The sequence below is a fragment of the Equus asinus genome, chromosome 20, assembly GCF_041296235.1.
Source record: "Equus asinus isolate D_3611 breed Donkey chromosome 20, EquAss-T2T_v2, whole genome shotgun sequence".
NCBI lineage: Eukaryota > Metazoa > Chordata > Mammalia > Perissodactyla > Equidae > Equus > Equus asinus.
This window is the reverse complement of record NC_091809.1, coordinates 86,060,667-86,077,228: the sequence shown is the minus strand read 5'-3', so window position 1 is coordinate 86,077,228 and position 16,562 is coordinate 86,060,667. Positions and strand designations below refer to the sequence as shown.

Below are 16,562 nucleotides of genomic sequence, written 5' to 3'. Positions count from 1 at the left end.
TAAATACTTCTTCAAAGAATGTCCCTCGACTCATCTTCCCTCCCAAACTGGTTTAGGCCTGCATTATACACTTTCCAAAGCACCCTATATTTTTCATTTATAATACTTTTCACAACTGTAATTATTTGTGTGATCATTTGTTTAATGTCTGTCTTCTCCACTAAACTGTAAGCTCCATAGTGGCAGGAACCACGTGTGTCTTCTTTCTGGCTGAATCTTGGCTTCTAGCCAACACTTAGCACCTAGCAAAGTCCCTAGGCACAATGTTGGGCTTCAATAAACATTTGCTGAATGAACAAAGGAATGCCCAGAAGAACTTGTTTCATGAAGACCCAAATTCAAACAGAGATGAACAATACAGTCCTCGCCCACAAAAAGTACTAGAATGAGCAGAATACATGAATTACAAAGACACAAAGTAAAATATGGTCAGGGGCAAGAGAACAGAGCTGTAGGAGATACCACAGTCTGAACAACAGGTAGAAGACAGTGGGGGCAGAAGGAAAGGCAACCCAAGAAAAGCAAGCCCAAGAGCAAGGAGCACAGCATCTCACACAATTTGATTTATTGAAGGACCCTAAGTCAAAGGGTTCTTTTTACGAATCTTGCAAAAGCTCCTGGCATAGAATGGGGGTACTGAATGTTGGGATCCCTCACTGCACTCAGACTCTAAATGGCATAGTTGGAGGGGATTTGGAGAACATCAAGGGTCATTGCTCACTTTACATGTGGAAAAGGAAACTGAGGCCATAAAATGGGGTTGTTTTGCCCCATGTCGGCGGGCAAAGTGGTGGCAGAACCAGAATAAAAGCCTCGCTAACTTCCTATGCCATGTCCTGTGGCAAGGCTATGGCTGGGAGATCCAGATGATCCTGTCCAAGAGTGGCTCCCTAGAACTACTAACTCTTACTCTCCAAGACCAACAGATGGCGGTGGTGGGGGGCAGTTTCCTTCAAGTTCTTTCTGTTATTAAGGGCAAACACAGAAGTCCTAACTAAGCTTATGCTATTCTCCGAACAGGGTAAAACAGAACTTCCTGGTTTTGTCTTCTTCAGTGTCCAGCACTAGCCAAAGTCCCCTTCCTCATTAGGACTTAGAAACAAAGTTAAAAAGATAGTAGAGAAGAAATACTGAGTCTCCCATGGGAGGAGAGAAAAGAGCAAAGGAATATGCTTCTGTTAAGCATATGAAACCTAAACATCTGCTAGAAGAACTGAAGAAATCTTCAGCCCTCTCTCCTCAGAGGGGCACTCAGCCACCCCTCTTATGTCCCATTTCTACTTCTTCCTCCTCTCAGTATTCTTTTCTTCAAACTTTGATCTCACAAGGAGCCTCCTTCCAGAAGACGGCTAATCCCTAAAGTTAGTCCCCACCCAGCGGGCCATGACCTCAGTGACTCAGTCTTCTGGTGCAGGGAACTTCTAGCTGTTCTGACTCCCTGGGCCCGCTCCGGGGTCTCCTGCAGGGCTTTGGACTCTTGTCTATGTGCTTAACAGCCTCTTTGCCTGCCCTTTTATTTCTATAACCTTTCTGACTGAATTAAAAGTGTGTGACCCCTAGTTTAGTGTTCACATGCTGTCATTTCAACACTCATTTATGACTTTCAAACAGCTATTTGCTAAACACTGAACCAACTAGTTGAAATAGCCAAAGTCACTGAGAATGCAGAGAAGTAAGACACACTTCTCTGGCCTCCAGTGTCTCCTCCACCTCTACCCTCCAATTATTAAAACATATACTGAATTGGAGAAGTGGTAGATGTGGGTCTTTAAATTCCAACTTTCCCAAACCCTGACTGCTCCCAAGGATTAATTTTCTTATCTGAAAACTCAGTAAAGTCCTTTGAAAACAGTAAAGCCTTATTAAAAATGGTAGTCACTCATCAATTCTCTATTCTTCGCTTTACCTGTGAGTCTCATCTTCCCAACGACAGCAGAAGAGTCTGATTTTTCCGGTTCCCTGTGTCTGGCCCAGTGCTGGGCAACACAATATCTGCTCTAAGGACAAGTGAAAGCTGCTAATAGATTTTAAAGATTTGCTTTCTCAGCTTTGGAGTCCCACACACCACAGTTCTTTACATTTTAAAGGCGTCTGTGCCAAAAAGTGCGACAGCCCTAGGGAAATTAAATCAACACATACTTGTTCAAAAGCTACCCCAAATTCTCTGACCTGGTGCCTGACCCAAACATTCCTGTGTCCTGGCCAGCACTTGTCAGGGTCTAAGATGGCCAAAAAAATAATGACAAACAACTCAGAACAGCTTTCTGCAGGAAAAGTTTTCTACAAGTGTTGGGGTGAGCACCCAAGGACTTGCCCAGATAGGAACTTTGCACAGTGCCCAGAGGAGGTGTCCAACCCACTAGTGGACCCTCTAGGATTACGGGTTCAGAAGTAGGGCTGGCCCCCAACAATTAGTCCTGATCACAACAGCCCCAAGAGCACAGTGATAAATGCCTTGAACACATAAACACTGAGGAGCCAGGCACACCACTGCATGGGGTAAAAACAATGTGGATTCCAGCTTCCATAGCAACAAGAGGTCATCCTCAAGCCTCCCAGGCCCATTGTTGGCTGGTTTACCAGAGAATAAATTCCTGGGCTCCAAAAGAGATCCGAACTAGGAGAGAGCTTCTCACCATCTTTCTGCCCCACGTAAGCCTCCACTCAAACAATACAAGGAAGACAACTGGTCCCTCCTCTTTTCTGGAGGGAAGATAACCAAGAACATCCACTGAAAAACCTTGTAGTCAGGATGATCATTCTAGGACGTAGGTTAGCAGCCCTTCCTCACTCAATGTAGTTCTCAGCTATGGTAGCAGAGCATCTCCCTTGAATGGGGACTGACTATTCAGAAGGAAGTGTGCCTGAGCCTCCTAACTGCCCATGTTCCCCAACCCTGCTCCCTCATCCACACAAGCCTGATGTGTTTTCTGAGGAACACTCTATGGCAAAGCATATTCCAGTTCACACAGAACTTAGTTCAGGTCTCAATATATCTCGCCTGGGTTACTACAACAGTTTCCTCACTGATCTCCCAGTCTTTGCTCTAGTTTCTCTCAAACTTATCCTCTAACAAAACAGTCAGTATAATTTTCCTGAAATTCACATCTGACTAGACCACTCTCCTGAATAAAATCCTTCACAGATTCACAAAAAAACCTGTACACAAAGGTTCATAGAAGCTTTATGCATAATAACCAAAAACATGGAATCAGGCCATGTTGAAGGACATCTGTGTCCTTCAACAGGTGAATGGTTAAACTCTGGTACTTACATACAATGGAATACTACTCAGCAATAAAAAGTAACGAAGTAATTATACTTACAACTACTTGGATGAATTTCCAGGGAATTATGCTGAGCAAAAAAAGCCACTTCCAAAAAGTTACAAACTCTATGACTCCATTTGTATAACATTTTTGAAAGGAAAACATTTTAGAAATGGAAGACAGAGGGATTAGGAACAGGGAAGGGGGCAGGAAGGAAGGGTGTGGTTATAAAAGGACAACATGAAGGATACTTATGGTGCTGGAACAGAACTTGCACACACATGCACACGAGTACAAGTAAAAGTAGAGAAATCTGAACAAGACAGGCAGATTGTGTCAATGTCAATACCCTGGTTTTAATATTATACTACAGCTTTTCAAAATGTTACTGTGGGGGAAACTGCAAAGTTTCCTAGTGATCTCTCTATATTAGTTCTTAAAACTGCATGTAAAACTACAATTATCTCGGGCCTGACCCGGTAGCACAGTGGTTAAGTTCACATATTCCACTTCAGCAGCCTGGGGTTCGCCGGTTTGGATCCCGGGTGCGGATCTACGCACTGCTTGGCAAGCCATGCTGTGGCAGGCGTCCCACATATAAAGTAGAGGAAGATGGGCACAGATGTTAGCTCAGGGCCAGTCTTCCTCAGCAAAAAGAGGAGGATTGGCAGCAGACATTAGCTCAGGGCTCATCTTCCTCAAAAAAAAAAAAAAAAACTACAATTATCTCAATAAAAATTTTAATTTGAAAAAAATTCTTTGCAGGGCTCCCAAACTCCTACAACAGTAATTCCTAACTTTTTTCAATGAGGAATTCAAAAAAGCTCCACATGATAATAGTTGTACTTTTAGTATTCACCAATTGAAAAATGATTGAGGAAATAATATGGATTCATGAGATACCCCTCAAGGATCCCTTTCAGAGCTTCAAATCCTCAAAAGATTGGGAACCATTGGTTTGTATAATGAATACAAGGTAGCAAAGCATACAAGGCTTTTCAAGAGGTGGCCCCTACCAAGTTCTCTAGCCTTATCTCACACCACTCCCCCACATACACCTGACACTGCCACCACACTAAACTACTTTCAGTTTCATAAATATGCAAGACTCACTTTGTGGCTTTGTACACCATGTTCCCTCTGCCTGCAACATCCTTTCCCCATTCTACACCTGACTAATTCCTCTCAAGTTTCAAGATTCTACTCAGGCTTTTTCTAATTCCTCTAGAAAGTCTTAGGAGGCCCTCTTCTGTGCTCTCACAGTGCCTGTGCTTCTCTCTATCACAACTCAGAGCAATTACTTAAACTCTCTTCGGCTCTGTTTATCCATAAAATAAGGAGAAAACAGTACCTACCTCATCAAGTTGTGAGAATGAAATGAGTTAGTACACATAAAGTACTTCAAATAGAGCAAGGCACATAGTAAGTGTTCAGTTACTACCAAGTTGTTTTTGTTGTAATTGTCTAACCACTGCACTGAAAGGTCCAAGCAGGAATTGCTATTTGCATCCATCCCTGGTCTGGCATATTGTAGGCACTTGGTAAATATTTGGGAAAAGTTAAGGAATCTAAGGTTGTGGTAGGCAGGCAGAATCTAAATCAAAGGCTGAACTGGGGATCTAGAGAATTGAGTATTACTGCTAAAAGCAAGAGGTAAGTACAGGTAAAAGCCAGGAATAAGCCATCTCTGGGAGATAAGCACAAAAAGATTCTATTACAGATTACTGAGAATTTGGGTGAATAAACACAACTGGGAACTGCTAAATTAGACCTATCTTCTAAACTGACTTAGGCCATACTCAATTACTATGTGGGCCTCCTTTGGTTTGTCATTATAACTTGTTAATATTGAGCTGAAAAAGTTGCTTAACCATTTGGAGGCACTGTTCCTTCATCTGTAAAATGCAGAATGATAGTAAATTTTCTAAGTATTAAAGATTACGCAAGCAAACTACCTAGCCCAGTGATTGAAGTAAAACTAGTTTGTTGTGAATAAATGTTATATTTCCCTCTTGCCTCAAAATTTTTTTTCTCTTAAAAATTTAAAAAGAAAAAGGATGAATCCCTTGCAATAACTGCCTAGATGAAGAGACAGGAAGGAGATGTATGTGAAACTGACCTATACAAAGCACCAAAGCTTGACAAAGGGTAGACGGGCACCTAGAATTACTCTCCCTCCAGCTCCTCATATTTAAGACTTGCTGGCCCTTCAAGGCCCAGGGAGAGCCCTAATTCCACCAGGAAAGCTTCTTTAAGACTCCAGGCCGTATGAGTCTCCCCTCTGAGGTCAGAGCACTGAGCCCAGTCTGGTCCAGGCACTACCTCATAAGGTTTCTTCTCACCATAATTTAATTTCATCCCCAGGGGGCCTGTTTGCTCCTCTGCAGTGGGACTCGTGCATGCTCCTGCTATCCCCACGAGAACGGAATTAAGAACGCTGTAACTGTCTAAAGGAGAAAGGGAGAAGGAACATGTCAACAACTATGTTAGCACTTCTACATATGTCCTCTCTTTTACAGCTTCATGAAGTTGGTACTTTTATTACCCCCAATATAAGATGAGGAAACTGAATCACTAAATGACTTGTTCAAGTCACACAAACTGTGAAAGCAGGGCTGGAACTGGAATGCCGTTTGTCTCCAGAGTCTTGATAAGAACAAATGCACACTGGTGTCCGCCTGGTTAACCAACTATACAGCTGATCTGTTGGGCAATTTGGTCACCCCAGCTCCCCACCTCAACTCCTCTCTGCTGCCAATCTGGGCCTGAGATAGCTGTTTCTCTTCCTTTTATTTTGTCCCATATAGGAAATGCAAAGGGAGCTCCCCTGGTCCCTTCCAGGGTGGAGTATGTGGAAGAAATACGCTAAACCGAGGTCCCTTCAGGGAGAATAAAAGGAGGCAAATATTCATATCTCATAATATCAGAGCCAGAAAGACTCACTAGTTAAACTCTCTGGTTTTACAGATGAGGACATTGACCCCTGAGAGAGGAGGTCACTTGCCTACATCATATAACTGCATCGAGACTGAAACTCTGTCTCCCAACTCCCAAATTTTTGGTCTACCCTGCACCAGGCCATGGAGAGAAAACTGAAGTACAACCTGTCAGGCCTGTCACTAAGTGAAAAACCCAAACGCTGTAAACACAGGAAATGGGCTGGGATGAGGCTCAGAGGGAGCAGCAACCTTTGCCAAGTTAGAAGTGTTCAAGGGTTTCCTGTCCACAGCTGTTAACTGTCACCGCATTGCTCCAGACAGCAATACGAGGCAGAAAAAAAAAAAAAAGAAGAAAATATTCAGGCCTAGAAATGACTTTATAAATCATTCAGGCCAATCTACCTAGCTTTACAAATGAGGAAGCTAAGACCCCTCCCCCCAAAAAAGAAAAATGACTTGTCCAAACTCATGCTAAGAATTTAAGGACCCTTAGAAACCACTTACTTGTTCCAAATCCTTCATTTTAATGATGAGAAGACTGAGACCTAGAGAGGGAAAGAGCCTTGCCCAAGGTCACACAGCAGAGGCAGCACTGGAACTCAGGTCTTCTACCTCACAGGCCACTGGTTAGACTGAACCAGACAAAGTGATTTACCTCAGATGATGTGGGTGCTGTTTTGGCCTTGGAAAAAGTACAACAGGTTAGGAAACCAAAAATAAGCAGGATATACTAAGAGTTAACAAAGAATGACAAGGACCAAACAGAGCAAGCTTAAGGAGCCAAAACCAAAGTGCCCTGGCTGCTTAAGACACTTTGGAAAACTAAGAGGCACAAAAATATTCTGTCTATTCTAGGAACTTATAATCCAAGGAAGAACAAGCAGGAAAGACAGCTAGAAAAGGTCAGAAATGCTAAGGGACATCCCAAGGTACAGCTTCTTCTGTTCTAGGCCCAAATATCCAGACAGCATCACGTCAGAAGCAACTCTGGGCTCAGCAGGCCACTATGGGGGTACTACAGTGATTAGCAGATTACTGGGCCCCACCTGCTACACAGCTGCCCAGTATGGAACAGAACTACATTTACACAATGCCTGGCATTTCACATATATTCAATTCTCACATCAGCCCTTCAAGACAAGGATTATGATTCCCAATTAGCAGATATGGAAACTAGGGCTTAGAGAAGACAAGTCTCTTGGTCACAGTCACAAAATTAGTACTGTATATGGCAGATCCAGTATTCAAACTTAAAGTCTCATTCAAGAAATTCCTAGCAAATGCCTGCTGTTCAAACCCTGTGCTACGGGCTAGGGATACAATGAGGAAACAGACATGGTCCCTGGCCTAGAGGAGTTCCAATCAGGGAAGAGAGAGTGAAGTAATAATAATATTATAATAATACATAACATTGAATGCTTACTATATGCCAGGCACTGTTCTAAACTCTGCACATATACTGCCTCATTTAATTCTCACAGTAACTCAGTGAGGCACTTACTATTATTCTCCTCATTTTACGGATAGGAAACTAGGCACAGAGAGATTAAGTAACTTCTTCAAGAGCACACAGTCAGTAAGTTGTAAAAGTAAGGATTCAAACCCAGACAGTTTGACTCTGGAGTCTAGTCTCTTATTGGCAACCTCCAAACAGACAATGGCAAGACAGCCTGGTGAGTGTTCTGATGGAGGAAAGTCAGAGGCAATGGAGGGCCTTGCTGGCCTTACAGGGTCACCTACATTATATAATCAAGAATGACTATCTAGAGGCTGGAAAGAACAGAAAGGTCAGAGGAACCTGAGTATCAAGAACTGGGCTACAATAGTTGATTCCTCCAGAGACAGGAAGACCCTGGTGAGAAAAGATGGGATGGTGACCAGAGTCACTACACTCTTCTCCTGCTCTGATCAAGGCATCATCACCTCTGTTTTGCATAGCTTTCTCATCTGACATCTCACCAACCCTTACTACCGTCAAGGCAGTCAGGCAAGGTAGAAATTTGTGATCCCACTTGACAAGTGAGGAAAACAAGACCAATAGAGCAGCAAAGGTTTGTCCGAGGTGGCCCAGTGAGTCGATAGCAGAAGAAAGTCAAGTCTCTTGACTTCTGCTCTTTCTACTAGACCACTCTAACTCTAGATCACAAAAAGGAAAATCCAAAATGTAGTATTAAGGAAGAGTTAAAAACTCTAGATTTCTCTAACTATTCTTTTTTCATCTTACAACCACTCCCATCCCCACTCCCCCCTCTATTCCATCACCCTACACACACAGAGTTCTCAAACTCTGCTGACATATACCCATGCTCCGTCCATTGGTGCCTCAAAGTCAGTGATTCAATCAATCACAAAGCCTTGGCTGCCATTAGACATCATGTCCTCAGGGAAACATTCCCCTCTACCAGCTCATCCTCCACACACAGATCTTCAAATGGCAATTAAAGAATAGGGAGGAATGCTTAAAATGGAAAGGCAGGGGGCGGGGGAACCCTAGGAGGGGAAAACATCTCATATGCTCTTAAGTCTGCACGGAAGACATGGAATTTGGCCCCAGCCTAAGATCCACCCACCAAATCAACTCAGCTGGGGGCCTTGAGGTCCTAATAAGAAGGAAAAGTACTGAAGATCCACCATTAACTCATTCATTTATTCATTTGTTCACTCATTCTTCATTACTGATGTTTATTCTGTACACAACTTACGTTAGGTGCTATTGCCACACAATTTGAAAAAAAAACACCTCTGCTTCCAAAAAGCTTACCTTTTAGCTTGCACTTCATTGTTATAGGTGAAGCTATTTTTTGATAATCTATTTGCTTCTATCACTTATGTGAACCTTATATATATAAGCGATAATTTGTTTTCTTCAAGTCTTAGTAACATGACTGTGGGAGATACATGGAAAGGAGGAATGAAAGGAAAGGTGTATATGTTCTTTGGTATATTTTTCCATCTATTCCAGAAGATTTTCTCTTTTTTTTTTTAGAATCCTGAATTGGCCTGTGGCTCTTTTGGAAAAAGTTATGTTTAGCAGTAAACAATCTCTTTTTTATCAAAGCACAAGAGTTTTACCAGGGGGAAAAAACCCTTACTGTCTACTGGAGAAAACAGGTGATCAGGATACAAGGAAAGAGATACAATCAAGGGATATACCAAGTTCTGTGGAAGCAAAATGACTAATTGCCCCTTAAGGGTCAGGAAAAAGCTTCCCAGAGAAGATGCCATTGGCTTGGCCTGAGGGAATATGGAACATCTGGATGCTAGAATGCTAAGCCTGCATAGACAGCGCTGGAGAGGTCCCTAAGGGCAGACTAAAGAGTCCTGGGTTCCTAGCAGAAGAGTTGCCTTGAGATAAAAGAAACACGCTACAGCCCTGGTTGCTTCAAAAATGATATTATTCCTCTGGGGTGTCTGCACCAGGTAAAGTCCATCATACTCTGCAATGAACCCAGCTCTACCCTGCACTCAAAGCTCTGAGCATAAGCTGGAGACTCTACAAGAGACTTCTCTATCTTCCTCTCACACACTTCTGCTTCCTGCCTTGCAAACTGGCTCCCACAGCAGCAAGAGCCACCTTATCTCACAAAGAGCCTGCTAGTGGATACCACCATTAACAGTCTTATGACTTAAAACTTAAAGCCAACCAAAATGAGAAATGGTCCAGTTCAAACGCAGCCTTTAGTGGTTTAACCTGGAGCTGGCCAAAGATGAAGACAAAAGTACTTCAAGGCTGCACAAACAGAGCAAAGCAAACAGCTCAAAACAAACTACAGTCCAGTCAGTGGAAGCCCAAAATCCAGTAGTCCCTGCCACCCTACTCACCCATCACCAAACCCAGTTCCAGCTAGGCCCAGCCTAGGCACACAGCACAGCAGCAACCAGAAAGAAGGGTAGGGAAGCAGGTCCTTGGGCCCTTCCCTGGAGCACTACCCAAATGGAAGAGAGAAGCTGCCTATGGCACCCTTCCCATTCCCCACCCCAACCCCACAAAATGCCAGCTCACCCTGGTCCTTGTGATACTTGGAAATCTGCCAAGAAGCCAGCAATGTGCCACCCGAGCACCACAGATCACTCTTCCCAGGAAATGGGGACTACTTATGTAGTCTAGATATTATACGGCCATTTAAAGGAGCGTTACTCTGCAGAACTCACTAGAATAGAGAGACTGGGTTGAAGCTTGGCTACTAACTTGATCATACAATATACCCGTTCTTGCCTCCACACAGTCCCCTCAGTGATCACATCCTATCCTACCATCAAGCCCAATCCACATATTGCCTCCTTTGAGGGGAGCTTCCAACCTCCTACAGTCCTCAGTGACAACCCTATTTTATATGAACAACATTTATCCATTCAAAAAATATATAGCAATGCTTTTTCTGTGGCAGCGCTGTTTGCTGTGGTATTGCTGAATTTCCCTAACTGGAACTCAAGTTCTTTGATAAGCCTGCCCAAGACCTACACTTTTACTGCCTAAGCCTACCAGGAATTACCTCTAAATGCAACAAATGTATTATACTAGATGATTTAACATGGACACACCTATCTCAAGAGCCCACTGCCATTTCTCCACTCTAATTCATTCTGACCTCTTGACCAGATCATGTTTACCACTACTCTATGCAGGCCTCATCTTGCTCATCACCTTCATGACTCTTCATTACCTATAGCAAAGGTCTTCAAAGTGCAGATGTCAATCCCTCAGTTAATAGATCAACTTTTTTTTTTAATTGTCAGAGTTCAGTAAGGGCATACACTGTTTTATAAAAGTTTTGTTTCATTAAAATAATAATAATAATAATAGCAGCTAACATTTATGTAGCACTATGTATCCAGCACTAAGCACTTTCTACTTGTTATCCTATTCATCATCACGACAACCCTACAAGGTATCATTATTATCATTTCCATTTTTCATATCAAGAAACTAGGGCACAGATAAGTAAACTAAGTGATGGCATTTAGAGACAGGCAGTCTGGCTCTAGAGTCCAAGCCCTTAGCACTGCACTACACTGCAGAGTACAAGAAGGGCTTTTATATACATACATGCACACCTATATACAGGGCTTAAAAATGCTTCCCATAATAACATCTTTTCAAAATAAACTCCAAACTTCTGTCTCTTTAGCTTTACTTCTCACTGCTTCTTCCATGTACCCTCCAATCCCATGAGACTGACAAAGTCATGCAACCTGCCCCTTCCCATCCCCCCTCTTCCCATCAACCTCCTTCCCTGCTTACCCTCTCCCAAATCCTAGTCAACCTTTCAGGCTTAGCTCCTCCAGGAAGGCTCCTGGAAAAGGAGAGGGAGGGAATTACCACTGGTTTAATGCCTACCATGCATTAGTCACTATGCTGGTGCGGTAGACATGTTACCTCATTTAATCCTCACAACCGTGTGAAGCTGCTATTACTATGCCCATTTTACAGGTAAGGAAAAAGTAGTTTAGAGAGTTAACTTGCCAGCAGCCCACAGACATTGCCCAAAGCACACACTCTTTCCACTACAACCTTCTAAGCTCCTTATGACCTATTCTCCACATTTAAATACCTACATGTATACTATTTGATTTTGCATTTTATTAAAAACTGTCTCAAACTATTTTCCTGTTTATGTATGTGCCTTATCTCTCCAACTGGACTTGGAGCCTCTTACCCTAAGGGCTACCCCTACAGCACCTAACACATAGTTAGGCACACAGTGGCTGCAGAGTTTTACCAAACCAAAGTAATAGGTCTGGCTCAGCTACAAGAGACAACTGTTGTGTTATGGGTAAAGCTGCTAAACACCTGTGCCCTAACCATACATAACTATTAATTAATTTCTTCTAGAGCTAAAGAAAAAAGTTCTCTTAACAAAGAAAATCACATAGTGAAGTCTATGAGTCACTCTTGTCAGCAATGATATGAAAATCCCAGAAAACAAGTAACCAAAAAAGAATTACAGTGGGTGGAGTGTTTTTTTCCTTCCCATTCTGTAGGGAACACAATTGGGACGATGCCCTCCAAAAAGTGCACACAGCTTTAGCTGAAGAATGAGGGAATCCCAAAGGGAAGGTCAGCAAAAACCAGCCAATCCTAAAGTTGCTCACAGAAAGCCCCCAGAGGGCTCAGAAGAATATGGTAGCAAAACACTGGCCAAGGAAACAGAGAATCTGGGCTCCAGTTCTGGCTCATTGATTTATTCAACAAATATTTATTGAGAGTACTAAGGATACCAGTCAATCTAGTGCGTAATCCAGACAGGTAAATTACTTAACTTCTCTGGACCTCAATTTCTTCACCTCTAAAAAGAGCTTAATAAGCAATTTCTTGTCCATATCACAAGGTGTTGAGAGGGTAAATGAGAAAAAGACAGATCAGCATCATGGGCAAAGTATAAGGCTGTATTTTTTAAATTGTGGTAAAGCATATATAATATAAGAGGCTGTATCTTATACCTGTATTTCTCTGGCCTAAGGGGAGAGCAGTGGTTGGGAGAAATGTGGAAATGAGATCACTGGTAAGCTCAACTGAGTCATAGGCACCTGTTTTCCTGACTCTGTGTTGGGCCTGTAAGATTTCTAGGAATCACAACACAAAGCCAGTTCTAGAATTTTCAGATTGGAAAGGCCTAGAAGATTCATAAATTCTGAGAGTTGGAGGGGCTTTAAGGGGCCAACTAATCTTCACCTGCACCCATCTCTCATCCTTCTTCCAGTCCACCACCAGATAATCATGATGGCACTGCCTATGTGTATATCCTCTGAGAGCTCCAGAGATCAAGCAATATTTTATAAGCCAGATTATCTACTTTCAATAACTTTATTTTCCTTTTGTTTTCCCTTAGTCTTTAGAAAATTCTCATCTATACATTCTATGTAGGGCTCAGTTATACGGCCATACAGAAAAGTTCCTGTGCCCAACTTGGACCCAAATATAAAAGGAGAGCAGAATCCTGCTGAAGCTAGTATGGTGGTAGTGCAGATATTCAGTAAGAGTCCCTCCATGGAGGAAAGAGTTTCAAGATCTAGGTACAGACTACATAGTCCAGTTGTCCCTTCTCACATCTTCTAATGGTAACCTTACTCATGCTAGATGGTGGTCTGATTAAGAAATTCAGCATTTCCTCACAGTGGCCCAAGCAGCTAATCTCTGTTTAACAGTTGTAATGTCAAAGCACTCATATCTCTGGGTGGCCCACTGCAATGACAGGGAGTTCTAGTAGTTCGAAAAATCTTCCTTGTTTATCAGGGGACCAGATTAAACAACAATTCAAGCTACTTTAGTTAGAGAAACTGCAATTTTAAAGTTGTCAGTCCCTCTCTGTCTTAGAAACATCAAGTAATCTTGGGAAAGACCCTTGTTTTTGAGGGGCTCCCTTTTAACAATATAAATATAAAGCAGGCACACATTACCCTTGAGGAAGAGGATACAACTTGATCTTTTATGAGTTGGCAGAGACTGTTCCCAATGTCCCTTGGTATGCAAAGCCGGGGAAAAGGAATACAAAGTGCACAGGGTCCAAAGCCCTTCCAGGATCAGAGACTGAAACTTTGACCCCCTTTCTCTTGAGGTTCACTGCTATTAGAATTTATCTGATATGGGGCCAGCCAGTGGCCGAGTGGTTAAGTTCACACACTCCACTGCGGCAGCCCAGGGTTTCACCGGTCCGGATCCTAGGCGCAGGCATGGCACCACTTGTCAAGCCATGCTGAGGCGACATCCCACATGCCACAACTAGAAGGACCCACAACTGAAAAAAATATACAACTAGGTACTGGAGGGATTTGGGGAGAAAAAACAGAAAAAAAAAAAAGAATTTATCTGATAGACTGAGATCCTAAGTCAAGTTAAAGGTAGGAAGGGACACTAAGAGCCTACAGCAAACGCTCACACTGAGGAAAGAGAAAGTCTAAATGGATATTCCAAGCTCAATACTAAAATCAAAATGATCATGGAAGAAGGATGGTTCTGGAACTAGAAGGTGGCTAAATCTAGAAACACTTCTAGACCCAGCCAATTGGAGATTGTAGGGGTTTCCATTTCCAATGGATGAGCTTATATATATATGAGCTTAAGAGCATTCACTTTGAGAGCTCAAGCATAGTGGAGCCTAGGCCAAGTGTGACACGGAAGCAGCGCTATCATCCTCCCTCAAAGAACCTCTGTAACTTACGCAAAACCATGGCCTCATGGCTGCAATAAATAAGGAAACAGCATAACGTGAGGGACACATTTTTAAAAGCCTCACTGTGTATCATTAACAGAAGCTAAAAAATGGGGCCCACTAACAGACCAATAAGATTTTCTAGTTCTCTATTTGGCACTAAGCCTGACCCCTTTGGACTAAATAAGCCCTTAGAGTTCTTGAATACTTCAGAAAGAGAAAGAGGGAAGAGGAAAGGCACCAAGAGAGACATACTAAATTTTCAGATAATTTCGTACTTATTCAATGAAATTAATTTTAATATTGAAAAGAGATCTGACCTTATTTGTACTCCAAACTGATGAAAAACTGATGGAGTATGTCATAACCATTATACTTTAATTTTTTCAAAATACGCTGCACTGTCCCACCCTTAGAGCTCTAATTACACCTTCTGAAGCCACACAGAAAAACAAGTTGATTTTCTCTTCTAAAGAACAGCCTTTCAAAGATATGAAGACAATGATTACATTTTCTCTTCAGGGCTTCCAAACCTGGCTCCTCAACCCCTCTTCAATGACTAGATCTCAAGGTCCCTCTCCAATGTCTAGATCTCAAGACCCCTCTCCATCTTGCCTCCTTTACGTGTGCTCTGGCCTGTCCCTGCTGCCCTTATAGTGCCTAGCCCAGACCAGCTGCAGCCTACCACAGATAGTCTCTGAGAATACGAGACTATTGTGTCTTCTCATCTTCTATATTTCTATACCTCAGTTATGTGAGCCTAGAAGCCAGTCTCTTTTTCAGACACTAAATTATACCTTCTTAGGAGGCTCCCTATCCACTCTATTCTTCGCAGGCCTGGAGAGGCAAAGGCTGGGCAAAAAGCAAGTAACTCTGCCTGCTTTGATCCTGGGATTCTATGGGTACTGAGATGCCTGTTTCATCCCTCCCCACTGCCTGCTTCTGGGTCTCTTGCTCTCCAAGATGCCTTTAGTGCTTAGACTTTAAGTCTATGTCATCCTACTCCTTAATGCACTTGTCCACTAGGGCAAAAGGGGCAATGGTTGGACCACAAATGAAGAGATGGAAGGCAACATAGCACAGTAGTTAAGAATATGGGCTCTGGAGTCAGATAGCCTGAGTTCAAATCCTGGTTCTATCACTTACTAGCCATGAGACCTTGGACAAATCACTTAACTCCTCTGTACCTCAGTTTTCCCCTCTGTAGAATGAGGATAATAACAGTACCTATTGATAGAAATGTTCTATACCTTGACTGCAGGGGAGAGGATACACAGGTGCATATATTTGTCAAACCTGAAACTGAAAACTTAAAATGAGTGCATTCTACTATACGTAAATTATATTTCAACAAAGTCAATTTAAAAAGTAAAAAAAAAAAAATTATTATAACCACTCATGGAGGATTGTGAGGATTAAAAGAGTTATAAGATACCTAAAATAGTTCGAGAAATCATAATAAGCACTCAACAAATGTTATCTATCTGTATGTTATCTGTCTATACTGGAGTTTGCAATGCTACATGCAATCTCTGTGTCCTGTGATTGCTGCTGGGTAGCAGGGGAAGAGTCTGAAGATCCAAAGGGGTCCTCAGCTAGCCCAGAAGCTTCAGTAGGGTCCTGGCTTTCACCAGAGAAAAGACCACTGTTACAAACCACATCTCTTCCATGCTCCAGCCACAGTTGTGTTTAACACTGGGAAAGCCAAACCACAGGACTCATCATCAAAACCAAAGATATTCCAGTGAAACTGGGAGGGATCTGCTTGCTTTAGTCATCTTCTGGCTTAGACCATGAGGTCCTCCTGGGCCCTCTTAGGTTTCTATTCAGTCCTTCACCAAGTCTTCCCTGAATGTCTCCTGTGCCCAGCCTGTGCAGGAGCTAGGCAGTAACAACGGAAAAGATATCAAGTTTCCTGGCTGCCCCACCCTCACCAAGTTCACAATCTACAGGAATTACAAATAGAAAGAAGAAACTGATATCAGAGGCAGCAAGATATAGTGAAGAGAGCACTCTGCAGGGAGTTGGAAGATCAGTGTCTAGCCTCAGCTGACACTAGTCACATGACCTTGAGCTAGTCCCATGCCCACTATGGACCTCAGTTTCCTCCTCTATAAAATGAAAGGATAAGAATAAACAATCTCATAGTCTGTAGCCTGACAATGGTAGAAAAACAGGTGTAACAGGACTTTTTTCAGGCTCTC

At 42.6% G+C, this 16,562-nt stretch overlaps 1 protein-coding gene across 8 annotated transcripts in view; it reads right to left on the bottom strand.

Moving 5' to 3' along the window:
• STIM1 (stromal interaction molecule 1) overlaps positions 1-16,562 on the bottom strand; it is a 172,247-nt gene that overhangs the window by 93,762 nt on the left and 61,923 nt on the right. Inside the window, exons 2-3 of one of the 8 annotated variants that reach the window (XM_070490809.1) lie at positions 6,713-6,890; positions 5,612-5,716 (exon numbers count right to left, since the gene is read on the bottom strand). The exons of 6 other annotated variants lie outside the window; for them this stretch is intronic. In XM_070490809.1, coding sequence (XP_070346910.1) covers positions 5,612-5,627 — 16 coding nt within the window. In that variant the 5' untranslated portion in view covers positions 5,628-5,716; positions 6,713-6,890. Of the gene's footprint in view, positions 1-5,611; positions 5,717-6,712; positions 6,891-16,562 lie in introns of those variants that run through there. One more of the 8 variants, XM_044753388.2, reaches the window with a different exon arrangement.